The sequence below is a fragment of the Eucyclogobius newberryi genome, unplaced genomic scaffold (assembly GCF_026437365.1).
Source record: "Eucyclogobius newberryi isolate DKJ021-1_F unplaced genomic scaffold, fEucNew1.0.hap1 SCAF_6, whole genome shotgun sequence".
NCBI classification, from domain to species: domain Eukaryota; kingdom Metazoa; phylum Chordata; class Actinopteri; order Gobiiformes; family Gobiidae; genus Eucyclogobius; species Eucyclogobius newberryi.
The window spans coordinates 4,990,922-5,018,873 of NW_027316278.1; the positions used below are offsets into that span (position 1 = coordinate 4,990,922).

At 46.3% G+C, this 27,952-nt stretch overlaps 1 protein-coding gene across 1 annotated transcript in view; it reads right to left on the reverse strand.

The window, feature by feature from the left end:
• Window positions 1–27,952, reverse strand: part of eeig1a (estrogen-induced osteoclastogenesis regulator 1a) — a 36,152-nt gene that overhangs the window by 2,060 nt on the left and 6,140 nt on the right. The window contains exons 2-11 of the mRNA XM_072433638.1: window positions 13,491–13,611; window positions 11,955–11,984; window positions 9,624–9,740; window positions 8,702–8,748; window positions 4,070–4,227; window positions 3,210–3,290; window positions 2,899–3,097; window positions 1,762–1,883; window positions 1,070–1,139; window positions 1–591 (exon numbers count right to left, since the gene is read on the reverse strand). The exon at window positions 1–591 is cut by the window's left edge and continues 2,060 nt beyond it. Of these exons, the coding sequence (XP_072289739.1) occupies window positions 546–591; window positions 1,070–1,139; window positions 1,762–1,883; window positions 2,899–3,097; window positions 3,210–3,290; window positions 4,070–4,227; window positions 8,702–8,748; window positions 9,624–9,740; window positions 11,955–11,984; window positions 13,491–13,611 (991 nt within the window). The 3' untranslated portion in view covers window positions 1–545. The remainder of the gene's footprint in view (window positions 592–1,069; window positions 1,140–1,761; window positions 1,884–2,898; window positions 3,098–3,209; window positions 3,291–4,069; window positions 4,228–8,701; window positions 8,749–9,623; window positions 9,741–11,954; window positions 11,985–13,490; window positions 13,612–27,952) is intronic.

Sequence of the window (27,952 nt, forward strand, 5' to 3'; positions counted from 1 at the left end):
TTTATTGTTCCGACAGGTTTCACGGGCAAACAAAGGCAAGTTAGCAACAGTGTAGAGTCGGACCAGCTCCTCAGATTGAAATTAACTTTTTACATTTTTAAAGACCTCGTCCAGATGAATCCTTTGAAACCTTTTCCTCTGAAGACTCAAATACGTACGAGACATCTCCGTATACGTTTTATAAAGGAGAACGTTACGTGACAGGGTTTAAATAATAAGAATAATCCTCTTTAGGCTTATTACACGTTATAACAGTTGTTTTTAGTGTTTTTTAAAGTAAACTCTGGTTAGTGTCGGCGGTAAACGCAGTAGTGGTTGTTACATTAGTGTAGGAGGGTTTATAAAGTGCACGTTCCGGCGTTCCCCTCACAGCTGCAGACCGGCTGAAGCTCCGGGACGACCGGGGCCCAAAGACCTGGACCTGGAACCAAAGATCTGGACCTGGACCCGGACCTGGACCGACCGGGGCCCAAAGACCTGGACCTGGAACCAAAGATCTGGACCTAGATCTGGACCTGAACCCGGTCCTGGACCCGGACCGGGTTCTAGTGGCTCTCGATCACGACTGGTTCAAATCCTCCAGCGGAAACTCTGAAAGCAAAAAACGCACAAGGTTTGGGAAAAGTGCCATTGAAAGTGAGAGGAACATGTGGCGATTTAAAATGTGCAGTTTAGACCTGGTTCAGACCTGGTTCAGACCTGGTTTAGTCCTGGTTTGGACCTGGTTTAGTCCTGTTTTTTTTTTCTGCAGTGACGCACTCTTTCCAGCAGGAGGCGCCACAGAGCCATTTACAGAAGGACCTGAAGAGGCTGAAGTGTTTATGTAAAGTGGCAGAAAAAATCTGTTGTGTGCCGCTGACCTCTGGTGGCGTAGTGGGGAAGTGCATGTGCACATGTGCTTCACATTAAGCAGAGCGACGTGTGAACGTTCTGCGGCTCCAGAAAGAACCAGAACATCCTGAATTATCTGTAGTTATCACTGCGTTCACCTCTGGAGGAGCTTTACTTTGGCATCTCACGCTTTAGAACTTTACATTAAAATACTTCACTTTACATATTCTACATTTACCTCGTGCCCAGTGTGATGCCGCTCAGAGCCGTGGAGCCGTCTCTGCTCACGAACAAGCGCAGGTTACTGTCTGAAACACAACAAACTGCATTACATTATGACACACACGGGCGACATGGCGGTTAGCTCGTCGTCACGTTCGGGCGCGGCGGTTAGCTCGTCGTCACGTTCCGGCGCGGCTGTCAGCTCGTCGTCACGTTCGGACGCGGCGGTCAGCTCGTCGTCACGTTCGGGCGCGGCGGTTAGCTCGTCATCACGTTCGGGCGCGGCGGTTAGCTCGTCGTCACGTTCGGGCGCGGCGGTTAGCTCGTCGTCACGTTCGGGCGCGGCGGTTAGCTCGTCGTCACGTTCGGGCGCGGCGGTTAGCTCGTCGTCACGTTCGGGCGCGGCTGTTAGCTCGTCGTCACGTTCGGGCACGGCGGTTAGCTCGTCGTCACGTTCGGGCGCGGCGGTTAGCTCGTCGTCACGTTCGGGCGCGGCGGTTAGCTCGTCGTCACGTTCGGGCACGGCGGTTAGCTCGTCGTCACGTTCGGGCGCGGCGGTTAGCTCGTCGTCACGTTCGGGCGCGGCGGTTAGCTCGTCATCACGTTCAGGCGCGGCTGTCAGCTCGTCATCACGTTCAGGCGCGGCTGTCAGCTCGTCGTCACGTTCGGACGCGGCGGTTAGCTCGTTGTCACGTTAGCTCGTCGTACCTTCTGTGACGTTGATGTCGGAGAAGTTCTGGCTCTGGACGATCTTCTCCACGATGTCGTCGGCGTCGATGCGAGTGTCGCTCACCCACACGGGATGACTCTCCACGGACGCCTGCTTCCTCCTGCACGTCATGTAAAGTACAGTACAGTACAGTCATGTTAAGTCATGTAAAGTAAAGTCATGTCATGTCATGTAAAGTACAGTACAGTCATGTAAAGTAAAGTCATGTAAAGTACAGTAAAGTCAAGTCATGTAAAGTCATGTAAAGTACAGTAAAGTCAAGTCAAGTAAAGTACAGTCATGTAAAGTACAGTAAAGTCATGTAAAGTACAGTCATGTAAAGTACAGTAAAGTCAAGTCATGTAAAGTCATGTAAAGTACAGTAAAGTCAAGTCAAGTAAAGTACAGTCATGTAAAGTACAGTAAAGTCATGTAAAGTACAGTCATGTAAAGTACAGTAAAGTCATGTAAAGTACAGTCATGTAAAGTACAGTAAAGTCATGTAAAGTACAGTCATGTAAAGTACAGTAAAGTCATGTAAAGTACAGTAAAGTCAAGTCAAGTAAAGTAAAGTCAAGTAAAGTACAGTCATGTAAAGTACAGTAAAGTCATGTAAAGTACAGTCATGTAAAGTACAGTAAAGTCATGTAAAGTACAGTCATGTAAAGTACAGTAAAGTCATGTAAAGTACAGTAAAGTCAAGTCAAGTAAAGTAAAGTCAAGTAAAGTACAGTCATGTAAAGTCAAGTAAAGTCATGTAAAGTACAGTAAAGTACAGTAAAGTCAAGTCAAGTAAAGTAAAGTCAAGTAAAGTACAGTCATGTAAAGTCAAGTAAAGTCATGTAAAGTACAGTAAAGTACAGTAAAGTACAGTCATGTAAAGTCAAGTAAAGTACAGTCATGTAAAGTACAGTAAAGTCAAGTCATGTAAAGTCAAGTCATGTAAAGTCAAGTAAAGTACAGTCATGTAAAGTACAGTAAAGTACAGTAAAGTCAAGTCATGTAAAGTCAAGTAAAGTACAGTAAAGTAAAGTAAAGTCATGTACAGTAAAGTAAGGTCATGTAAAGTACAGTAAAGTCATGGACAGTAAAGTGTCATGTGACGTCACAAAGCGTCAGAGGGTCCCGCGGCTCACCTGGCAGGCCTGGCTGGTGGCAGGGCGGGGCGCGGGGGTCTCGGGGGCCTGTCCGGTCGTGTGGAGGGCTCAGAGGGCGAGCAGGGGTCAGGGGCGTCCGAGCTGAAGCCCAGACCGGACGCGCTGCTGCTCGTGGACGTGTTCCTGCGATGGGTTAGGTCTGACAGGCTGGACGAGCACGAGTGCTCTGTGCTGTAGCCTAGCAACCAGCCAATCAAGAAACACACCGGGTCACAACGGGGGCGGGGCCACGCGCAAAAAAATTATTATGCCATAAACGTGTGCAGAGGTCAGGAGATTGAAAGGCGCACCTGAGATCTTGCTGTTCTGGCTGGCGTAGCTGGAGTTCCTGGAGTGACCCGACCGGAAGACTTCAGACTCCTCCAAGAGACCTACGGAACCATCAAGCATGTAGAACCATCAAGCATGTAGAACCATCAAGCATGTAGAACCATCAAGCATGTAGAACCATCAAGCAGGCAGAACCATCAAGCAGGCAGAACCATCAAGCAGGCAGAACCATCAAGCAGACAGAACCATCAAGCAGGCAGAACCATCAAGCAGACAGAACCATCAAGCAGGCAGAACCATCAAGCAGGCAGAACCATCAAGCAGACAGAACCATCAAGCAGGCAGAACCATCAAGCAGACAGAACCATCAAGCAGACAGAACCATCAAGCAGGCAGAACCATCAAGCAGACAGAACCATCGATCAGACAGAACCATCAAGCAGGCAGAACCATCAAGCAGACAGAACCATCAAGCAGGCAGAACCATCAAGCAGACAGAACCATCAAGCAGGCAGAACCATCAAGCAGACAGAACCATCAAGCAGACAGAACCATCAAGCAGGCAGAACCATCAAGCAGACAGAACCATCAAGCAGACAGAACCATCGATCAGACAGAACCATCGATCAGACAGAACCATCAGTTTCCCAACGGCTCCTCCTATTGGCCAACCTCTGTAAGGCTTTGTGAGTGACAGCTGGACTAACGAGCAGACTTAATTTGCTGTTTAATTTCTTACAGTGATAAAAAAAACACCTTTAGGTGATAAAATGGTGATAAACCTTTAGGTCGTTTAGGACTTCATCAGATTTTGCTCGACATAATATGGATTTAAAACACAATTGTTGTGTCTCGTTGATTTATGAAAAGTGATATTTACCTGAGCTGATGATGGAGGGGCGGGGCTTGGCGCTGCGTCCCAGAGACACGCCCCCGGAGCCGGGCTGAGGGTCGGGCGTGGTCCCCTCTCCTTTGCGGTCCATGTGGAGGGCCGGCTCTCGACCTGAAACTGTGATGGACTTGGCCGAACTCGGAGCCCTGGGACAACGTGAGGAATATTTCATTAAAGGGGACGCATGATGCCAAAGTCAACTTGAATGAGCTTTACACCTTGTGACATCATCGTTTCCTCATCATTAAGTTTCCTTAAAGTTTTATTTCTAGTGAGTCATACGCGTTTGAGTTTATCCCGTTTTGTCCTGCAACTGAGCCTCGAGTGTTCAGAAAACCCCCTACCCCCTATCCCCGCCCACATCCCTGTACACAGTGCGATTATTTGAAAAATGTGATTCTAAAATATCATGTAAATATTAAAAAAAAATAAAAAATAAAAAAATCGCTATGGAGAGGCGGGGCTCGTCGCTATGGAGAGGCGGGGCTCGTCGCTATGAAGAGGCGGGGCTCGTCGCTATGAAGAGGCGGGGCAAGTCGCTATGAAGAGGCGGGGCTCGTCGCTATGAAGAGGCGGGGCAAGTCGCTATGAAGAGGCGGGGCTCGTCGCTATGAAGAGGCGGGGCGCTATGAAGAGGCGGGGCAAGTCGCTATGAAGAGGCGGGACTCGTCGCTATGAAGAGGCGGGACTCGTCGCTATGAAGAGGCGGGGCTCGTCGCTATGAAGAGGCGGGGCTCGTCGCTATGAAGAGGCGGGGCTCGTCGCTATGAAGAGGCGGGGCAAGTCGCTATGAAGAGGCGGGGCAAGTCGCTATGAAGAGGCGGGGCAAGTCGCTATGAAGAGGCGGGGCAAGTCGCTATGAAGAGGCGGGGCAAGTCGCTATGAAGAGGCGGGGCAAGTCGCTATGAAGAGGCGGGGCAAGTCGCTATAAAGAGGCGGGACTCGTCGCTAGAAGAGGCGGGACTCGTCGCTATGAAGAGGCGGGGCAAGTCGCTATGAAGTCTCTTCTTAGCGATATGAAGAGGCGGGGCTCATCGCTATGAAGAGGCGGGGCTTATCAGATCTGCCGCTTTGAACAGGAAGTCAATGTTTCCGTTTCTATTATGAAGCCGTTTTAGATCAATATTGTGTTTTACAATGAACAAAATGTAAAATTAAGATATTTTTATGTTACATTTTAATACTAACGACCTGAAAAAAACATAATACGTCTCTTTCAGAACAGAAATGACCCTGAAGAGGCTGAACGTCACATTTTGGCGTCTCCGATTCCCGCTTGACCAAAACTTGTCCATTTCCGTCAAGTAAAAGTCCAAAGTTATTTCAGTCCGGTCGTCATCAGTCGGCTCCGCCCCCGTGGCGCATCAGTCGGCTCCGCCCCCGTGGCGCATCAGTCGGCTCCGCCCCCGTGGCGCATCTCCACATCGTTGCTGTTCTGCTGGAGCCAAAAGTTGTTTCCGCAGGTTTCACGCTATTGTTGGAGTTTTACGTCTGAGATGCATCGTTTTAAAGTCAAATAAGTCAAATCGCTGTCGTTTATTCGTTCCCATCGCTCATCGGACATCCTTCTTTTCCACGTGTGTGTTTGCCGACGCCTACACGGGACCGTTAGCATGAGCGTCAGCATGAGCGTCAGCATCAGCGTCAGCGTCAGCGTCAGCGTGAGCGTCAGCGTCAGCATGAGCGTCAGCGTGAGCGTCAGCGTGAGCGTCAGCGTGAGCGTCAGCGTCAGCATGAGCGTCAGCGTCAGCGTCAGCATGAGCGTCAGCGTCAGCGTGAGCGTCAGCGTCAGCATGAGCGTCAGCATGAGCTTCAGCGTGAGCGTCAGCATGAGCGTCAGCGTCAGCATGAGCGTCAGCATCAGCGTCAGCGTGAGCGTCAGCGTCAGCATGAGCGTCAGCATGAGCGTCAGCGTGAGCGTCAGCGTCAGCATGAGCGTCAGCGTGAGCGTCAGCGTGAGCGTCAGCGTGAGCGTCAGCGTGAGCGTCAGCGTCAGCATGAGCGTCAGCGTCAGCGTCAGCATGAGCGTCAGCGTCAGCGTGAGCGTCAGCGTCAGCATGAGCGTCAGCATGAGCTTCAGCGTGAGCGTCAGCATGAGCGTCAGCGTCAGCATGAGCGTCAGCATGAGCGTCAGCGTGAGCTTCAGCGTGAGCGTCAGCATGAGCGTCAGCATGAGCGTCAGCATCAGCGTCAGCGTGAGCGTCAGCGTCAGCATGAGCGTCAGCATGAGCGTCAGCGTGAGCGTCAGCGTGAGCGTCAGCGTCAGCGTGAGCGTCAGCGTGAGCGTCAGCGTGAGCGTCAGCGTCAGCATGAGCGTCAGCGTCAGCATGAGCGTCAGCGTCAGCGTGAGCGTCAGCGTCAGCATGAGCGTCAGCATGAGCTTCAGCGTCAGCATGAGCGTCAGCATCAGCGTCAGCGTGAGCGTCAGCGTCAGCATGAGCGTCAGCATGAGCTTCAGCGTGAGCGTCAGCATGAGCGTCAGCGTCAGCATGAGCGTCAGCATGAGCGTCAGCGTGAGCGTCAGCATGAGCGTCAGCATCAGCGTCAGCGTGAGCGTCAGCATCAGCGTCAGCATCAGCGTCAGCGTGAGCGTCAGCATGAGCGTCAGCATCAGCGTCAGCATGAGCGTCAGCGTCAGCGTCAGCGTGAGCGTCAGCATGAGCGTCAGCATGAGCTTCAGCATGAGCTTCAGCGTGAGCGTCAGCATGAGCGTCAGCGTCAGCATGAGCGTCAGCGTGAGCGTCAGCGTGAGCGTCAGCGTGAGCGTCAGCGTGAGCGTCAGCGTCAGCATGAGCGTCAGCATGAGCTTCAGCGTGAGCGTCAGCATGAGCGTCAGCATGAGCGTCAGCGTGAGCGTCAGCGTCAGCATGAGCGTCAGCATCAGCGTCAGCGTGAGCGTCAGCATGAGCGTCAGCATCAGCGTCAGCGTGAGCGTCAGCGTCAGCATCAGCGTCAGCATCAGCGTCAGCGTGAGCGTCAGCATGAGCGTCAGCATCAGCGTCAGCATGAGCGTCAGCATCAGCGTCAGCGTCAGCATGAGCGTCAGCATCAGCGTCAGCATGAGCGTCAGCATCAGCGTCAGCGTCAGCGTGAGCGTCAGCATGAGCGTCAGCATGAGCTTCAGCGTGAGCGTCAGCATGAGCGTCAGCGTCAGCATGAGCGTCAGCATCAGCGTCAGCGTGAGCGTCAGCGTCAGCATGAGCGTCAGCATGAGCGTCAGCGTGAGCGTCAGCGTGAGCGTCAGCGTCAGCATGAGCGTCAGCATCAGCGTCAGCGTCAGCGTGAGCGTCAGCGTCAGCATGAGCGTCAGCATGAGCGTCAGCGTGAGCGTCAGCGTGAGCGTCAGCGTGAGCGTCAGCGTCAGCATGAGCGTCAGCGTGAGCGTCAGCGTGAGCGTCAGCGTCAGCGTCAGCGTGAGCGTCAGCGTGAGCGTCAGCGTGAGCGTCAGCGTGAGCGTCAGCGTGAGCGTCAGCGTCAGCGTGAGCGTCAGCGTGAGCGTCAGCGTGAGCGTCAGCGTGAGCGTCAGCGTCAGCGTGAGCGTCAGCGTGAGCGTCAGCGTCAGCATCAGCATGAGCGTCAGCATGAGCGTCAGCGTGAGCGTGAGCGTCAGCGTCAGCGTGAGCGTCAGCGTGAGCGTCAGCGTGAGCGTCAGCGTGAGCGTCAGCGTGAGCATGAGCGTCAGCGTCAGCGTGAGCGTCAGCGTGAGCATGAGCGTCAGCGTGAGCGTCAGCGTGAGCATGAGCGTGAGCATGAGCGTCAGCATGAGCGTCAGCGTGAGCGTCAGCGTGAGAGTCAGCGTGAGCGTCAGCGTGAGCGTCAGCGTCAGCGTGAGCATGAGCGTCAGCATGAGCGTCAGCGTGAGCATGAGCGTCAGCATGAGCGTCAGCATGAGCGTCAGCATCAGCATGAGCGTCAGCATGAGCGTCAGCATGAGCGTCAGCATGAGCATGAGCGTCAGCATCAGCATGAGCATCAGCATGAGCGTCAGCGTGAGCGTCAGCATGAGCATGAGCGTCAGCATGAGCGTCAGCATGAGCGTCAGCATGAGCATGAGCGTGAGCGTCAGCGTGAGCGTCAGCGTGAGCATGAGCGTCAGCATGAGCGTCAGCATGAGCGTCAGCATGAGCATGAGCGTCAGCATCAGCATGAGCATCAGCATGAGCGTCAGCGTGAGCGTCAGCATGAGCATGAGCGTCAGCGTGAGCGTCAGCGTGAGCGTCAGCGTGAGCGTCAGCGTGAGCGTGAGCGTGAGCGTCAGCGTCAGCGTCAGCGTGAGCGTCAGCGTCAGCGTGAGCATGAGCGTCAGCATGAGCGTTAGCATGAGCGTTAGCATGTGGAGTTTGCTTTGGCGCTGCTCGGGAGGAGAGAGCGGCTCATCACGGAGGTTTTCAGGTTGTAAAATGTTATCGCTTCGGCCGAGCGTCAGTCAAATGTTCAGACGAGAAGAACCTGGAGCCGGACCGAGTCAAACAGGAGAAAAATGCTGTTCTCAAGTGAAGTAAAAGTCAAAAGTATATGCACTGAACTGACTCGTCACTGCTTCACTACAGTACTTTTACTCGTGTACTTTGTTACTTTCCACCGCTGCTGCTGCAGAACACGACAAAGTGTTTTACTCACGTTTTGAAACAAGGGTCTCCAGAGAGTAGTGTCATGCCGATGATCATCTGTGAAAAGACCTTCTGGTTAGAATTTAAATCGATGCCAAAGACGACAGACGTTCTAGACCTTTCCCCTGCTCTTCCTCGTCCACACGCCCTCTGCGCCGGACACGCCCTCTAAACCCACCGGACACGCCCTCCAAACCCTCCGAACACGCCCCCTATAAACCCGCCGGACACGCCCTATAAACCCGCCGGACACGCCCTATAAACCCGCCGGACACGCCCTATAAACCCGCCGGACACGCCCTATAAACCCGCTGGACACGCCCTATAAACCCACCGGACACGCACTCTGCGCCGGACACGCCCTCTAAACCCGACAGACACGCCCTCTAAACCCGACAGACACGCCCTCTAAACCCGACAGACACGCCCTCTAAACCCGACAGACACGCCCTTGAAACCTGCCGGACACTCCCTCTGCACTGGACACGCCCTCAAAGCTTTCAAGAGCACAGACTTTGTGTCTGATCCTAAAATATAACACCCGGACAGTTGAAAATGAGTCTGCGAGTAGGCTAACATTTATTAGCATAGCCACTAGCATTAGCTGCTAACGATCTGAAACTGCCTCAGTCTGGAGTGACCTCTGTAAGGCCACTGGTCCAGTACAAACAGGGTCTTTGGGGATCGTTTTCAGGCTTTTTGTTGGCTCCTCCCACAGAGAGCACGCAGCTTTTGGCCTCCAGGTGGCAGTAGCAGCGACACATTAAACTACTACGTTCATCATGTGGCCTTAACCCTTTTCATTTCCACTTTTACACTCCGTTCTATCTAACAGCGAGAGGCTACAGCGAGTGTGAGACGTCTTCAACACGGCGAGGAGCACGGACAACCTTGAACGACCTTGAAACCCTTGGACGCTTGTTCTGCCTGACCTTGAGGATGGAGTTGTCCTGTCTGGTGTTCTTGGTGTCGTAGCCCTCGAGTAAACAGCAGCGAACTGTGGAGCCGGAGCCGGCGAACTCTGCCATGTTCAGATCTGCGAAGCCGAGCTGCAGCAGGACACACATGAGCATCATCTTCTGGCATATTCAAAACTTATTTCTACAACTCATGAAGGATTTATTTCCCCTCGACAGGTAAAAAGAATATTTGTACTGCACACTGAGGATCTGAGGATTATTGAGATTTGATTCTTATTCATCATTTATTCATGCCCAATGAGAAAATCTCTCTTTAAAAGCAGATTTAAAGTGTTTGTGAAAGTGAGTGTCTACTGTTTACCGTATTTTCCGGACTATAAATTGCACCTTTTTTCATAGTTTTGGCCGGGGTGCGACTTATACTCCAGAGAGACTTATATGTGGTTTATGTTTTTTTCTTCTCTATTATGCATTTTTTGGCTAGTGCGACTTGTACTCCGGTGCGACTTATACTCCAGAAAATACGGTAATTCTAATCTATGATGTTATATTATACGTGTAGATTACGTTACACGAGCAGCGGATTTTAATCTACCTCAAAATTAAACATTTATTCCCGTTACTTTTGTTCGCTAAACCCTTGTTATAAACGCAATCATTGAGATTATTTTGGAGCTGAGACAAACAGCCGATGCACAACTTGTATAATAAAAGTAAAACCTTTTAAAAAAACACCGGCGACGCCCCCGTAAAACCCGAGCGGCCCGGTGTGCGGTCGGCGCTGCAGAAGTGGGTCGGAGGCGCGCCTTTGTAGTGAATGTCGTCTTAAATTAAACACGTTTCCCTTTCTGGAGCGGGCGAGTGTTTTCTCAGGTGCGCAGGGTTAAATTTAGACGTCCCGAACGAGGAAACGGACGCGGCGAGCGGGAAAGCTAGCGTTAGCGTAGTAGCGCCAGGATGTTTTTTCAGGGTTTTTTAACGATTGTCCTCGGAGGAAATCATTAATCCGGGTCGCGGCGCACTTCGAGGGTCATTAAGAAACCATCCGAAAATAGAAGTGAAGTGGGCCGCCGCAGCGAGGGGGGCGGCCCGGGTACGAGGGGATATTTGAGCGGGAAATGTTTTGTTAAAAAGGGAAAATTTTGCGCAGAGCTAATTTTAAAACGTGTCCAAGAGCATTAGCCTTCAAGAAATATACCATACACAGCCGATACTGCAGTAAGATCCACATTTCTGATGTAGATCGGGGGGATAAACGGTGCCACGGGCCGGAGAAGGTCGTATGGAGCGGCGTCTCGTCTCGGCGGCTGCAGATCGTTATCAGGAAATGCTAATATTTATAAAACCGGAGGCATTCGGACTCATTTATCACGCCGCGTCTCGGTTCCTGGTTCAAAATTGTGTCTTTGAGTTTTACTGAAGCCGACGGCAGAACGAGGGCTCGTTTCGTGGCTTCTCGTGCCCTATTTTGTTCCGTGGAGCGCTTTTAAAGACATTCACGAGGCGAGCGAATCTCAGAACTAGACGAGTCCGAAAAACACGACGACCGGGTCAGGTTTTGGGCGAAACGAGGACGAACTTTGGACATTTCACACTCGTACATAGTTCTGCTGCCTATGCCCCGCCCCCTTGTGAGATTGCCAACAGTTCAGTGGCATCACGGTTTGCATATCGGTTTTATGTTCATCAAAATGGTTGATATTGTATTTTTTGTATTATTTCCACACCAAAAACTGATATGTATTTACAATTAGCCACGCCCACTTTGAAATCTAACCCTGTGAACATGATTTTTATGATTTTTTTCACCGTTTGTGATACAGTCCCGCTTCAGTCCTGGTTTAGACCTGGTTTAGACCCGCTTTAGACCTGGTTTAGTCCCGGTTTAGTCCCGCTTTAGACCCGCTTTAGAGCTGGTTCAGAGCTGGTTTAGTCCCGGTTTAGTCCCGGTTTAGTCCCGGTTTAGACCCGGTTTAGACCCGGTTTAGACCTGGTTTAGACCCGCTTTAGACCTGGTTTAGTCCCGGTTTAGTCCCGCTTTAGACCCGCTTTAGAGCTGGTTCAGAGCTGGTTTAGTCCCGGTTTAGTCCCGGTTTAGTCCCGGTTTAGTCCCGGTTTAGACCCGGTTCAGACCCGGTTTAGTCCCGGTTTAGACCCGGTTTAGACCTGGAACATGATTTCTATAATTTTTGTCATCTTTTACGATACATCCTCCTTGTAAAAGTACAGTGGCTCTTGGTCAAACTCTGCCTGCAGCAGCTTTGTACTTTCATGTTCCCGCCTAATGGCAATAACAGACTTTATCATCTTGACCCCTGCCCTGATTGGCAGAGAGGATCTTACCTTGGAGAAGGCCTTGCCCCCCTTCAGTTCCTGTGGGAAAAACAGGAAAACATTATGAAGCGCTGGATTATTACCGTTCTATTACTGTCCCGCAAATGACAGGGCCCCGGGTTTAACTTAGGATTCAGAAATAAACAGAATGGAAAGCAAAATACCACTGACGAGGAAGAGAGAGGAAGAGAGAGGGCAAAGTTTAGACCTGCTTCAGTCCTGCATTAGTCCTGCATTAGTCCCGCTTTAGTCCCGCTTTAGTCCCGCTTTAGTCCCGCTTTAGTCCCGCTTTAGTCCCGCTTTAGTCCCGCTTTAGTCCCGCTTTAGTCCCGCTTTAGTCCCGCTTTAGACCCGCTTTAGTCCCGCTTTAGTCCCGCTTTAGTCCCGCTTTAGTCCCGCTTTAGTCCCGCTTTAGTCCCGCTTTAGTCCCGCTTTAGACCCGCTTTAGACCCGCTTCAGACCCCGTTTAGTCCCCGTGTAGTCCCCGTGTAGTCCCGCTTTAGTCCCGCTTTAGTCCCGCTTTAGTCCCGCTTTAGTCCCGCTTTAGTCCCGCTTTAGTCCCGCTTTAGTCCCGCTTTAGTCCCGCTTTAGTCCCGCTTTAGTCCCGCTTTAGTCCCGCTTTAGACCCGCTTTAGACCCGCTTCAGACCCCGTGTAGTCCTGGTTTAGTCCCCGTGTAGTCCCGCTTTAGTCCCGCTTTAGTCCCGCTTTAGTCCCGCTTTAGTCCCGCTTTAGTCCCGCTTTAGTCCCGCTTTAGTCCCGCTTTAGTCCCGCTTTAGTCCCGCTTTAGACCCGCTTTAGACCCGCTTTAGACCCGCTTTAGACCCGCTTTAGACCCGCTTTAGACCCGCTTTAGTCCCGCTTTAGTCCCGCTTTAGTCCCGCTTTAGTCCCGCTTTAGTCCCGCTTTAGTCCCGCTTTAGTCCCGCTTTAGACCCGCTTTAGTCCCGCTTTAGTCCCGCTTTAGACCCGCTTTAGACCCGCTTTAGACCCGCTTCAGACCCGCTTCAGACCCGCTTCAGACCCCGTGTAGTCCTGGTTTAGTCCCCGTGTAGTCCCGGTTTAGACCTGGTTTAGACCTGGTTTAGACCTGGTTTAGACCTGGTTTAGACCTGGTTTAAACCTGGTTTAAACCTGGTTTGGTCCTGGTGTAGACCTGGTTTAGACCTGGTTTAGATCTGGTTTAGATCTGGTTTGGACCTGGTTTGGACCTGGTTTGGACCTGGTTTGGACCTGGTTTGGACCTGGTTTAGTCCTGGTTTAGTCCTGGTTTAGTCCTGGTTTAGTCCTGGTTTAGACCTGGTTTAGACCTGGTTTAGACCTGGTTTAGACCTGGTTTAGACCTGGTTTAGTCCTGGTTTAGTCCTGGTTTAGTCCTGGTTTAGACCTGGTTTAGACCTGGTTTAGACCTGGTTTAGTCCTTGTTTAGACCTGGTTTAGTCCTTGTTTAGACCTGGTTTAGACCTGGTTTAGTCCTGGTTTAGTCCTGGTTTAGTCCTGGTTTAGTCCTGGTTTAGACCTGGTTTAGACCTGGTTGCGGGCCGTACCTTCCTGACAGACACTCTGCAGACCGCCGGGTCCAGGACGCCTGTTTTGGGGTTTGCGCTCATCTTGGACACGAAGGTGAACCTCTTCCTCCAGCGCACACAGTGGTCATGCACCTCCTCCCTGAAACCATGGCAACCGACCATCAACATAATCAACATAATGAACATAATGAACATAATGAACATAACATAATGAACATACACATTTATATTTATCGTTTTAAGATCATATGAACAAAAACAGTATTTATGAAGCTTCATAAAACACATGACATTGATGAGCCACAGTTTCCGTGACGACCAGTATTTCCCCGTGAACAGTGTGAACTCTGAGGTGTTATAAAATACTGTGATACACTTTTCCACGTCAACGATGCCGACTTTGTTTTGCACTGAATTGATAAAACGTATAATTATTTACTTCATTTCAGTTATTTCAAAACATGTGCAAAATAAATAATGCATTTTCTTCAGTCATTAATATTGCAATTTAAAATAAGTTTGTAATTGGTAAAAATGTTAAAAGACGCCGTAATTTGTTGCTGAACAAGTCAAAGTGAAAAAAACAATAGTTTAGGACGACTCATTGAACTAAAATGCTGTTCTTTATTACTTAAAATTTATCAGAGAATAGCACATTTTTTAGGTTTATAATTTCACTTCCTGTTTGTAATTTATGACATCACAGTAGGAAATTACCCAGCAAACACTGGGACAAAACTCATCTAATGTCAGTTTATTTTTATTTGACAAATATAAATATATGAGAGTGACTTTATTTTGTTGAATTAATGTTTAGAGTCAAAAAAGTTGTTTCTTTGTGTAAATTCTGCATAAACTTGACTGGTATGAGTGTTCCTGGTGTGATGTCACTTCCTGTCCCTGGTGTGATGTCACTTCCTGTCCCTGGTGTGATGTCACTTCCTGTCATTTTCTACACATTTTTCAACATTTTCTCCATAAATACCTGCTCGATTGGAGTAAAACTATCATTTATATGTATAACAGATATAAATACACCAAATAAAGTCAAAATTGGTCAATCGTAAAAACCTGTCACACGTCACTTAAACACTGAGATATTTGAATTTGTATTTATTATTTCAACTTAACACATCAGCGAGAAACTTTCAACTTATTTTTATTTGATTCCTTTGTGAAAGATAAACGCGACATCTCGATCGTGGAAGAGTCCAGAGGATTTCGGCCCCAGAGAGTGCGACTAACCGACAGCAGGGGGCAGCGTTACGGCTCGTGTTTGGACTGAAGTGACTGGAAGTACAAAAGGAAGAGTGCGTCCTGGTCTGAAGTGTGCGTATCCTCGGTTTAAAAACACTTCACCGTTCCTCAAAAACAAACATCGCCTCACACTTTTCCAAGAATCTGCAGCTACGAAGAATCTGAGTCACGTCCAACACAAAAGACTAAATGTCGTTTCTCAGAATAGATATGGGCCCTTTAAAGGTTTGTAAGCAAATCCAGCGATGGAAACGAACGTGAAGTGGAAAATACCGTATTTTCTGGACAATAAGTCGCACATTTTTTCATAGTTTTGGCCGAGGTGCGACTTATACTACAGAGCGACTTATATGTGATATTATTAGTTATTTTCACACTGACAACTGCATTTTACATGTTGATTATTTTCACAATGGTAACCACAAGAGGGCACTCTAGGCTCTAAGCGACGGAGAAGAAGAATCTGTACTTCCTCTTCCTCTGGAGTTTGTGGAGTTGTTTAGAAGTGACACAGAGGAAGAAGAATTCAGTGGATTTAGTGATTTGGGGTAAAACTGATGCTTTGCTAAACTTGTTACATGTTCTTTATGCTATAGTTATCTGAATAACTGTTAATAATAAAATGCCTTTTTTGGCTGGTGCGAAGTCCGGAAAATTCGGTAATGTGATTTCACTGGAGAAACTGGGATTGGGAGCTTGGTTTGAACACATTTACATACAGTAGGTTTATTTAAAAGCCCTTTATCACGAGGGCTGATTCTTTCTTAAAACATGTGACTAAAATGAGCCTAAACTCAAACTGAAGCTGTTCCTGAACCTTTGGAGTCGAAAGCAACGTCTGAACTGGCTGATTGATATTTTCTTTGGTAAACTTAAGTCTGAGTAAAGCTGGTGCTGGAGAGACTAGTTTGAGCTTTTGTTGGACTTTTTGATCATTCCTCTGTAAACGCTGAAGATAATTTAACTAGATTTAAGGACTTCTCAGACAGAATATACATATTTATGTAAAAGGCCTATTGAAATTTTAGGTTTTCTTTAGGGTGATTTGTTTATTTGTCGAGAACAAACTGCACCGATTCATCCCAGAATGATTGATTTGAATAAAAATAAAAGGGTCACAGTTTTATTTGTATGTTTAACACGCTCAGCAGCTTAATTGTTTGCTTTCAACAAATGGTGGAAAAAAAGGAATAAATCAAGAAAAAGTCTTAGAGCCAAACGTAAAAGACAAATATTATGAATTATTTGTATTAAACATGATCTTGAGCACATTTAGTTTGGCACAGACTTCCTGGTTTGAGCACACAGTTGTCTGCTGATCGTGATTAGACGGGAGAAGTGCTCAGAGCGAGTCTGCGGATGATTTATGGAGTTTAAAAACAGCGGAAGATTCTCATTCTCGCGTCACAGATGGAGAAAAGGTCAGTTATGTAGGAGACTCAGAACGGAGTGTTTCTGAGGCTCGGAGGGGAGAGGACTTTATCAAACTGTGAATGAAGCTAAACGTGCTCCAGCTGAGTTTTTGACGAGGAACAGAGCGAGAACAGGGTTAGCAGCTCAGAACGCTAAATTCTGCCTTATTATGACAAACACGGCCGTTTTTATGAAGTCAAAATCATACGTTTACCGTTTTGTCGAACAAGTAATTACAGAAACGTTGAAGACATATTACATACCACAAATTACACTTTTTACGAAGCTGGAGAAAATGGTAGCCAACTTTTAAGTAGTTGGTCTACTTCGTTCTGGAATTTGGAAAATGACAGAACGTTTTTAAAGTGTGCGTTACAGAAGAGGGAGAGAAAACATATGAAGAAGAACGAGGATGTTGAAGCTGCAGGAAACAGAAGATCAGACGAAGCGTTCGGTACCAAGGCAGATCTATCATTTGGAATAACACGTCGTGAACCAGAGATGAACCGAAATAGACCAGACTTAACTTTGGCTCCGTGAGAAGAGCAGCTCCATAATTATTCTCTGCGTAACTGTGGGTCTACGACTTCTTTCTCCGGCTGAAAACGCTTCATTCAAACGGCCTTGAACTCTACCAGCGTTTCATTAGATCTACAGCTAGATTGAGGTCTCTTGTAGTCAGAGACATACTTTCCCACGCAATGAAAAAGGAAAAACGTCCGAGGCGATTTCTGCGCAGTTTAAGTTCAAATCAAGGTTATCGCGTCATAGTGCTGCTGCGTTCATGTGCTCCTCGGGAAAATGTTTTCAAAGTTGAGAAAGGCTTGCACGAGTTGGGAAAAGAACTCGGAAAGATGGACCCATGTGGATTATTTTGAGCCGGTACCGATATCCGATATTTGCTGCCGTGACCAGTTATTTGCCGATACGAGATAAACCGGGGTGATTTCAACATCCATAGCGACAAGTTCACACGTTAACATTTCACTATTTCACATTTTCACGTAAAAATAAAGACAAAATGTATTTACCTGGGATATAGAGTTATTTATAGCAAGAATGAGTAAACATAAACCACATTCTTCGCTCTTTGGCGCTTTACTCGCCGACGCAAGATCGTAATTTGCAGAATTTGAAGAATGGGTCAAATGCAGAGGTACAATAAAGGCTAATCTGATCTAACAAGGCCGTTTATGTGATTGCATTTCATTCAGTTTGATTTCGTGCCGCTCGTGGTCTAGTGGATGGCACATATGCCTTGGCCGCGGCGTCATCCGGCTCCCACCATTTGCTGCATGTCATTCCCTGTGCTCATTTCCATTTCACGCTCCACTGCCTTGTTTAATAACGCCTACGGGCCAAGAAAAAGTTTGGACAAATTGCCAAAAATCATGAATTATCGTAAAATCGTGCGGTTTCTTAGCACAATAACGCTAACACTGAAATGTAAGGACATCCTTGTTCAGAGCCAACATGTTAAACCTGTTGCGACTCTTTCTCAGAGTATATTGCGAGTTGAGTATATTGCGAGTATGTGTCAAACGTTAGATCTATTGCTCCATCCCAGTGCAGAGCGTGGAGGATCAGGGGGGGGGCGGTCGGACGCTTTGTACCCAGGATCAGGCCTCTTTTTGTGGGTCAGGAGAGTGGGCTGTTGCCATGAGCCTGAACAAACCGGAGCGGACTCAGGAATGCGGCTGATAAAGGCCTGGACACTGTTTAACCAGAGCGAGTACGACGCTCTGAGCCTCGTGTCGTTCCCAGAAGCGGCTCGTGTTTCCAGTGACTGTGTGGCGTTCAGGGTCTGCGGGAGCTCAGGGTGTTTCCAGTGACTGTGTGTGGCGTTCAGGGTCTGCGGGAGCTCAGAGCGTTTCCTGTGCACGCTGAGGTCAAGGACCATTCCAGGGATTTGTCTCTTTTCAGGAAAAACCTCTCGGCGGAGACGGACGGCATCGTAACACCTCGAGCTACGATGACAAACGTCTTCTTGGGTTTCAGCTTTCTGGTATTAGCTGACGTCTATAAGTCTTCACAACATTCAAAAGATATATTTAGTATGTAAATGGTCAATTCCTTGTTTTTATCATTCTGAAAATCATGAATAGTCCATCTGAAAATAATGTGGTGTAGCTGGATATAGTTTATAATCAGGTAAAACCACAATTTTTATTTTAGGATATTTATTTTGTTTGTAGATGTCCTTTTGTATTTTTTGTTGTTATTATTCCTTTTTTATTATTCCTTTTTAGGTTTTAGGTTTTAAACTTTCAAAAATCGAATAAAAAATTGCATTCATTCCTTCATTCCAAAAAATAATAAACATTATCATTTTCTAAAGAAATAAAAGAAAAATAAATATTGATTATATCTGATTTTCTGATTCAAAATTCACAATTTGATAAAGTTGGTGGGCGCGTTTTGATGATTTCTTTCAAAGTTGCTTCACAGTTTGGAACATTCGGCGTGTATGGCCACAGTTGCCTTGGGGCTGATTAGTGGAAGCGTCAGAGCTTCTGTGCGTCTTGAGGCCGGAACACACACACCGCTTTTGAGAATCAAACCATTTTTAAAAGCGATCGACAACAGAAATTATGAGACCTTAAATTCCATGATCCGCTGAGCACAAAGACATTACGCTAACAGTGGTGCTAACAAAACTAGCGCACGTAGCATCCGTCGCTCCCCGTCCAGAGCAAAGTGAGTCACAATGAGACGACGCGGTGATAAAACAATCAGAGCCTTGGACTTCTAGATTAGATTATTTCGTAAAACTCGGCTCAGAAAATGTTTTTGCACAGAAATCTGACGATGCTCGACACACGGGAAGTCGTGTTTAACGTCGTGAACATGCAGCGTCGCTAATCCTCGCGGTATGAATATGTAAACATGAACGCAATTTGAACAGACGCAATTAGCAAATCGCAAACGCTGCAATTTTCTCTACAAACACAAGCCTTGAAATAATTATTTTTACGTCCCTGTCAACATGACAGGTACCGATCATTTGGTACCTGTCATGGCTAATTCTGAATCGGTCACAAGGAAAGGAAAACAGAATAGCATAATTAATGAAAAATGTACTTTTATTAACATGTCTCTATCATTTACAGGCTGAGAAATAGATTTTCAAAGTTAGGGGCCAGGGGGGCCCCTACCTAAAAAAGTTAGGGGCCCCCCAGCAATTTCAGGGGCCCACAAGTGCGCACGGCATCGCGGCGTCATAAGAACAAGATAAATGTGTTGTTTTAAACCTGGTTATTAGCATGTAAAACAATTTAAAGTACTTTTATCTGTTATCTGATATGAAGAGCACAAATACTGAATCATATAAACCAGAGATCATGATCTTTAAAACTGTTTAATTTAATATAATAACGTTTATTAGATACAAAATAAATACTGTTTACCAGCATTTAACACAAGGAGATCTTGTGGAATATATAAAATCACAGCCTACAAAATAAACTACTAACATATATACATTGCCCCGATGCTAACAACTCCAAAGGGGGCGGGGCCCTTGGATACTTCAACATTGACATTGTCCCTAATGTGCAAAATTACAGCTTTTGTTGCAAACAACTTTTAAAAAGACTGAATTGCGAACTGAGGAGATTGACGCCCGCCAACCTCGATATCATTTGTGGCGCAAAATTAGACCGTGCATTTCCGAGTACAACCGAACGCAACCGAACGCAACCGAACGCAGCGGCCAATCAGATGCCCGCTTTCATCGACATTAGATCACGGACACCGCTCGGCCAATGAGAAGCGAGAAGACTGCGAAGTGGCATGTCTGTCAAAACGAAACTTAAGCGATGGAAATGCGCTCCGCTGCCTTCCTCCGCTGTATAACTACAGCAATAATCGTGGCCTGTAGTACAGCGCGCCCGAGTTTGTGCAGAGGAATCGCTTTGGGCATGTTCACCGCTGTTTTTGCCTATTAAAAATATATATTACGGCGAAAAATTTGCGTCGGTCATTATGTCCGGAGCCTTGATTTTGGAGTCGGTCAAAACTGATTTTTGCGGCGGTCATTGACCGTGTCCGGCCCGTTATTTCGAGGCTTGCAAACAACCAAAAAATCCCATTTTGTTCTGCATAAAAACTGTACTTTAGATGTGAAATACATGTGGTTGTTCTATGAGTCGGTCAGTTCACAGGAATACAGTCAGCATTAGTGGTCAGTTCTCCTGGATGCGTCAAAAAATTCGACAAACTTTACAACTGAATCCTGTTGTTTAAACGTAAAATGCACATTTAATACTGGTCAGAAAAATAGCTCTAAGATTTTTTTTCCTACTGGACAAACGTGAGGATTTACACTTCTTATTTTTCTCACTTTTGACACTTCAAACTGGATAAACAACGATGTATTGTGTGTCGTTTATGGAGTTAAATATAATTGTTTAACTATAGTGAATACTTTTACTCTATATCTATACTTTCTTCTTCTCTGCAAGTACTTTTCTTTACAGTTTGATACTTTGAGCTTAATAGTAGAAAAAGCTTCAGTTGTAGTCATCTGGACTCAGTTTGAAAAACTGAGTTTTTCAAACTGAGTCCAGATGACTACAACTGAAGCTTTTTCTACTATGGAACACGCCTGGACGAATGAGGGATTACACGACATATTTGAGCTTAATGTTCTTAACAACTTTGAGCAGACAAAACTATACAAATAAAAACAGCTAGAGAAAATGTCTACTGAGCAAAAAGCAGCACGATTTTTAGATCAGGCTAGATCACTAGTTCTGACGCTTTAATAGTTCTAAAAATCGGTATGAAATTCATTAACTTTTTACTCTAAAAGTACACGTAAAAGTATACATTTTTACACAAGTATACTTTTACTTCGGAGTATTCATTTTGCCCCTGTATCTAGACTTTAACCAACCTGCTTTACGGAGCCAAAATCACAATCAAAATGGAAAACGTTAAGCCGGACAACGTCGAACAAAAAGCATTTATATGGGGCACCAGCAGTTTGACACAACAATTCTGTTTTGTTTTAACGAGCGCCACAAATTAATTGTTTAAAAGGACGTTGTCGTGTTTGCGTCCTGCTTTTCTGTTTCCCCCCACGATGCTCTGCTTTACCGTTTACTGTTGCATGAGCGGTGACAATCACACATTTGCAGAGACGCGAGAAAGGAAAAGTGTCTTGCTCGACCGCCAGGACAGCAGCAGGCAGCATTGAGAGCGCAGGGATTGAACCAGCGCTGCACGTTTACGAGCGCACATCCCCGTCTGAGTCACACAGCCCTTACGCAAATGCCTCCCGTGTGTTTCGACAGTGGCGCCGCGTTTAGAGACCGTAAAAACCTGGAGGTGATTCAAACTCTGCACTTAAAATGATTGCGCACCGGATTCTGCTTTGATCTCAAACGCTGATATTAAATTAGACTTAAATTGATTTGGTTTAAAAGAGAAAACGTCGCCGCGTCGGCAGCAGAAGATCGAGACAAATGTGGTAAAAGACAAAACAAGTCCATGATATTAAGCAGGTCAAGGCTGTGTTTGTTTGGACTGTAACAATGTTGAAAATGAGAATAAGTCGTTTAACTCGAGAGTATTTCAAATGGGACAGAACACGGTGTTGTCACGGTAACTACATTTCAAACTCTACATAAAAAGACCCTTCTGATGTTCGTAAACAAAAGCCAGAGTTCCATTAGCCTGGTACAATACCACCAGTTAGCGCTAATGCATTTTCAGTAAGAGCGTTAGCGTTAGCCTCCAATCACGGGCCTTTTTGAAGCCTGAAACCCTTCGATCACACACGAGTGACACTGGAGCCTTGTTAGCAAACATTACCACGTGTCGCTCTATTAGCATTAGCAATTAGCGCCCAAAATAGCCTACATGCTAACTATACATATGTAATACATTTTTCTTAAAAGTAATTCTGGAGATAAACGCACCAAAAACATAACTGGGCAACAATAGCATTATCAACATCAGCAATTAGCGCCAAAATTAGTATTATTGTATCAATCTTTTGACGACCAAACCTGTTTAAGTAAGGCAAATCTCAAAATAAATGAGGACAGTGTTTAACGGTATAGATTTATTTAAAAGTCCACTGCTACATTACATTTTCAAGATATTTATACAATATCTATTTTAAAAATGTACTACTATTACTTTAAAAATATCTTTCAGAATGTATACTTTTGAGATGCAGCTACGTTTAGCATGTGGTACATTGCTTTAGTACTTACGTAATTGTCTTGAAATGACCGGTTGCAGTAGTTATATTTGGATAAAATACACAATAGTAGTAGTGCCACAGCTGAATATTCCCTCTGACTCAGAGTGTGTAAATGTGTGATTCTGATCAATGACGAGTGGGAAAGTTTGAAACACAACAGGAGCAGGAAACGAGCCGGCGTGTGACGTTAGCAGCTGCTCAGGAAGACCCTCCGACACTGCGACCCTCTGACCCCCGACCCTCCGATACTTTGAGCTAAAAGTCCCGATTTTGAGCAGACAAAAATATATAAATAAAAACAGCAAGAGAAAATGTCTATTGAGCAAAAAGCTGCAGGATTTTTACCCAGATCACTAGTTTTGACACTTTGCTAGGTCTAAAAATCTGTCTGAAATTCGTTTACTTTTTCTTCTAAAAGTAAATTTTTACAGCGACACTTTGCAAGTATACATTTACTTTTGTGTATTTATTTTGCCCCGGTATCTAGACCTTTACCAACCTGTTTTACGGAGCCAAAAATCACAATACAAAATGGCAAAAACGTGTTAAACCGGACAACAACGCACCAAAACATTTATGGGGCACCAGCAGTTTGACATGACAATTCTGTTTTGTTTTAACGAGCGCCACAAACACTACACTCGTTAGCGATAGATTCTGACTAATTGTTGGCAAATGTAACACACATAAACAACTTCTTCCATGTGTCTGGGCAAATACTGAAATATTGTGATACTAAATTTGGTGCTACAGCGTATTTTTGTACATTTTACTGAATTATTTTGAGACGGTGCTATAATTAAATTGTTTTAGAGAAAGTAAACGTGTTTCACATATTGACGCTTGATGAAAAGATGTGGTTTAACTAAGACATACTGCTGTAGCGGATTATTACTGTTTTGAAACGTGAAAAACAAAACTCGCTGATGACAGATGTGTCGCTTACGCAGTCTGAGCATCCTAAATATTCACCGCGATGAGTTTAGAAGTGTTTTTCACAACTTTCAAGGTGAAGCTAACCAACATTAGCATGCTAACGGTGTACTTCCTGCTTCTCGGAGAATAAAACACTGTCTATTCAGAGGCAGATAAAGCGCTGCAGTATGATTTTCACCAGTATAGATGCTTTTACAATATATCTGTGCTGGGTTACTTCATTAAATGCAAAAAAAAAAGTTTTAAATCAGTAAAAATCAGGTACAACCCCTTTTAAAATGTATTTGGTTCTTAAAAATGAGTGACACGTCCCTGAATATCAAGCAATATACATAAATTGTCGCATTTCACAGCCTATAAACGTCAAAGTGAATATGTTTATGTTGGTGCCCCATAAAAATGAATGTGACAGAACGTTTACACCAGGACCAGGATGTGTGCGCACGTTATGAACACTCCCCTCGGTCCAAACTAAAGCTCAAGCCTCGAAATAACGGGCCGGACACGGTCAATGACCGGCGCAAAAATCAGTTTTGACCGACTGAAAAATTATTATTTCAAGGCTTGAAGCTTGACCAGCATTTGTCCCAAGAATGGTTCCGCGGACATATCGAACAACATGACGTGAATGTGTGTGCGTTGTGTCTCCACGGTTACCGACGTGTGGCTCAATCGAGGTGGAATGATTAGAAAGTTTGATCCAGCTTAGTCTGGATCAAACGTGACGACATGAGATAAGTCCGGAGTGCCCGGAGAAACAGTAATAAAAATCAAACCGTTTTAGTCCTTGTGAGTCTCCATTTCTCTGGAGTTTTTCACGGTTTTGAAACGATATAAACGTCATTTTGGCCATAATTTCCCGACTTATTTTGTGACCGCGCTACCATTTTGTGGCCTGTTTAAAGAGAGGAAGCTTTTTTAGGCAAACCATGTGACATTTTGACTGTTTTGGTGATTAAAACGAGCGCGTTTCATTTTGAGTTTGTGCCAGTCGTGGTTTAACAAAGAAAATGTTGTTAAAATGGATCGGGTTCTTTAAAAAATAGTGACATATCGTAGAATATCATGAGGAAGGAAGTGCGGCATTAGCATGCTAATGTTTGCTAGCTTTAGCCCCGAGACTCGTGAAAAGTGCTCATAAACTCGTGTCGGCGAATAGTTCGGTCGCTCAGAACGCATTGGGAAAGCGAGCGACACGTGAAGAGTTTAAAATGAGTTCAGTTTTTCACGTTTCTCAACACTTTCCCGCTCTTGCGCCTCCTGCTGGTCAGCCACTGTAAGGCTCTGAGTGACCATGAGTGAAGTGTGACCTTTCAGACGAAGCAGATGACTTAATTTTACTCTTGAACGCAATAGAATAACAAAGTTTACATGAATAATGATCAATATAAAAGCTTTCAACAGCAATGTCCAATCTGTACCGAAAGATATTACTATTATCATTTCATTTAATCCACTTTCTCTGGGACAGTGCGGCTTCAAAGGCCATTTTTATTTTGTAAAATACATTTTTCACAGATGGATCAGGTCCTAAAGCTGCACCTACACACACCGAACTTCACAAACTCAGATTTAACCAGATTTTGACAATTGCACAAAAGGATTTGTTGTTATCCGATTCCAAGTCTGATTAATTCAAGTTTTGACGACAAAAAATAGGCATGTTTTCAGACGGAACAATCGGATTCAAAGTCTGGAAAGCGTGCGAGAAAACAGGAAACAGCTGGAGCTCATCTGCCCCTCCTTCTTCTGCGCCCGCTCCAAATCAAAAGACGCTCGGCCGATTCCAACTACTACAAGTACAACTACTACTACAAGTACAACTACTACTACAAGTACAACTACGACTGCAGAAGACGCACGACTGCAGAAGACGTACGACTGCAGAAGACGTACGACTGCAGAAGACGGACGACTGCAGAAGACGGACGACTGCAGAAGACGCACGACTGCAGAAGACGCACGACTGCAGAAGACGCACGACTGCAGAAGACGCACGACTGCAGAAGACGCACGACTGCAGAAGACGCACGACTGCAGAAGACGCACGACTGCAGAAGACGCACGACTGCAGAAGACGTACGACTGCAGAAGACGTACGACTACAGAAGACGTACGACTGCAGAAGACGTACGACTGCAGAAGACGTACGACTGCAGAAGACGTACGACTGCAGAAGACGTACGACTACAGAAGACGTACGACTACAGAAGACGTACAACTACAGAAGACGTAGTACAGAAGACGTAGTACAGAAGACGTACAACTACAGAAGACGTACAACTGCAGAAGACGTACTACAGAAGACGTACGACTACAGAAGACGTACTACAGAAGACGTACAACTACAGAAGACGTACAACTACAGAAGACGTACAACTACAGAAGACGTACTACAGAAGACGTACTACAGAAGACGTACAACTACAGAAGACGTACAACTACAGAAGACGTACTACAGAAGACGTACAACTACAGAAGACGTACTACAGAAGACGTACTACAGAAGACGTACTACAGAAGACGTACTACAGAAGACGTACAACTACAGAAGACGTACTACAGAAGACGTACTACAGAAGACGTACTACAGAAGACGTACTACAGAAGACGTACTACAGAAGACGTACGACTGCAGAAGACGTACAACTACAGAAGACGTACAACTACAGAAGACGTACGACTACAGAAGACGTACAACTACAGAAGACGTACAACTACAGAAGACGTACAACTGCAGAAGACGTACAACTACAGAAGACGTACAACTACAGAAGACGTACAACTACAGAAGACGTACAACTACAGAAGACGTACAACTACAGAAGACGTACAACTACAGAAGACGTACAACTGCAGAAGACGTACAACTACAGAAGACGTACAACTACAGAAGACGTATAACACGGTTTCAACAGAACTATATTTCTTTGCAATAAAAGTGTTATTATTGTTTATTCCTGATTATAAAAAAGACCAGGGCCCAGATAGAAGACAAACCAGAAGACAAACCAGAAGACTCTGAACGTCCACGTCCTTCAGTTCTAGTCCAGGTTTTGTTTTAGCCTCTTTAAACTCGCTGTGATGAATAAAGTGCGATCGCTGCCAGAACGAGACGAGGAACATGTGTTTGAGAGAAACTGGGGCCAAAATGACTCACTCTGTAAAACAAACTGATTTCAACATAAACAGAGCTCCAAGAAGCAGCAGAGAAGAGCTCCCAGGAACATGTAACTCCCAACGCCCATCCAGACCCCTTTAGGCCTCCATAGACGCCTTTAGGCCTCCATAGACGCCTTTAGGCCTCCATAGACGCCTTTAGGCCTCCATAGACGCCTTTAGGCCTCCATAGACGCCTTAAGGCCTCCATAGACGCCTTAAGGCCTCCATAGACGCCTTAAGGCCTCCATACACCCCTTTAGGCCTCCATAGACCCCTTTAGGCCTCCATAGACCCCTTTAGGCCTCCATAGACGCCTTTAGGCCTCCATAGACGCCTTAAGGCCTCCATACACCCCTTTAGGCCTCCTCCATAGACCCCTTTAGTCCTCCATAGACCTCTTATTTTCACTGGTCGTGTTGTGTTCTGTGTTTTATGTTTATTCCTTTGTAAATAAATAATAAAAGCAAGTTAGGAGCACAAAATTAAATCTTTAAATCCCTGTAGCGACTGCAGAGCGCTGCAGAGCGATGCAGAGCGATGCAGCGCTGAGCAGGACAGAAGCCGGTTTGTGTGAGTGACAGAAACACTCTGAGTCCGGCTGTTTGAGGCGCGTGACTCTGACAGAGGAATCTGAGATTATGTAACAGACCAGGACCAGGACATGGACCAGGACCAGGACATGGACCAGGACCAGGACATGGACCAGGACCAGGACATGGACCAGGACCAGGACATGGACCAGGACCAGGACATGGACCAGGACATGGACCAGGACATGGACCAGGACAAGGACCAGGACAAGGACCAGGACATGGACCAGGACATGGACCAGGACATGGACCAGGACATGGACCAGGACATGGACCAGGACATGGACCAGGACATGGACCAGGACATGGACCAGGACTAGCACCACGACTGGACTAGGACTGACCCGGGTCTAAACCAGGTCCAAACTAGGTCCAAACCAGAGCTAAACCAGGGACCTGGTTTAGTCAGTGTTCATCTCAGTCATGTTCTTCTCCATGTTCTCAGTATCTCAGTATCTCAGAGTGTGACGCTTTTGACTTCTGCATCGCTTCATCTGCTTTGATCTCGTTGTATAATCACACTGAGACTTTCTTCTCTGTGATTTTCTATCTTACAAATAAATAAACAGGTTTTATCTGATGTTCAAACAAACTCTGGAGACGCGAGGGTCAGAAGTTCAGACATGAAAATAAAAATAAAGCCGCAAGCGGCAATGATTGGCCCTCGCCACGCCGCCGCCACCACGCCGCAAGAGGAGGGGGCGCTAACGCGCCCCAATTGTCCTTTTAGTACGCCTACTGCTGAATCTGTGACGCTGTCACATCTTCTCCCCTTTGTTTTACCATCAAAAAGTAATTTTATTTTGAATTCTTGGCAAAATGTCCAGACACCATGACTCTTTGAATAAAAATGTGGATAACTTTTGATGGTTCACCCCTGAAGATGAGTCTCACCAAATCTCAGGTTA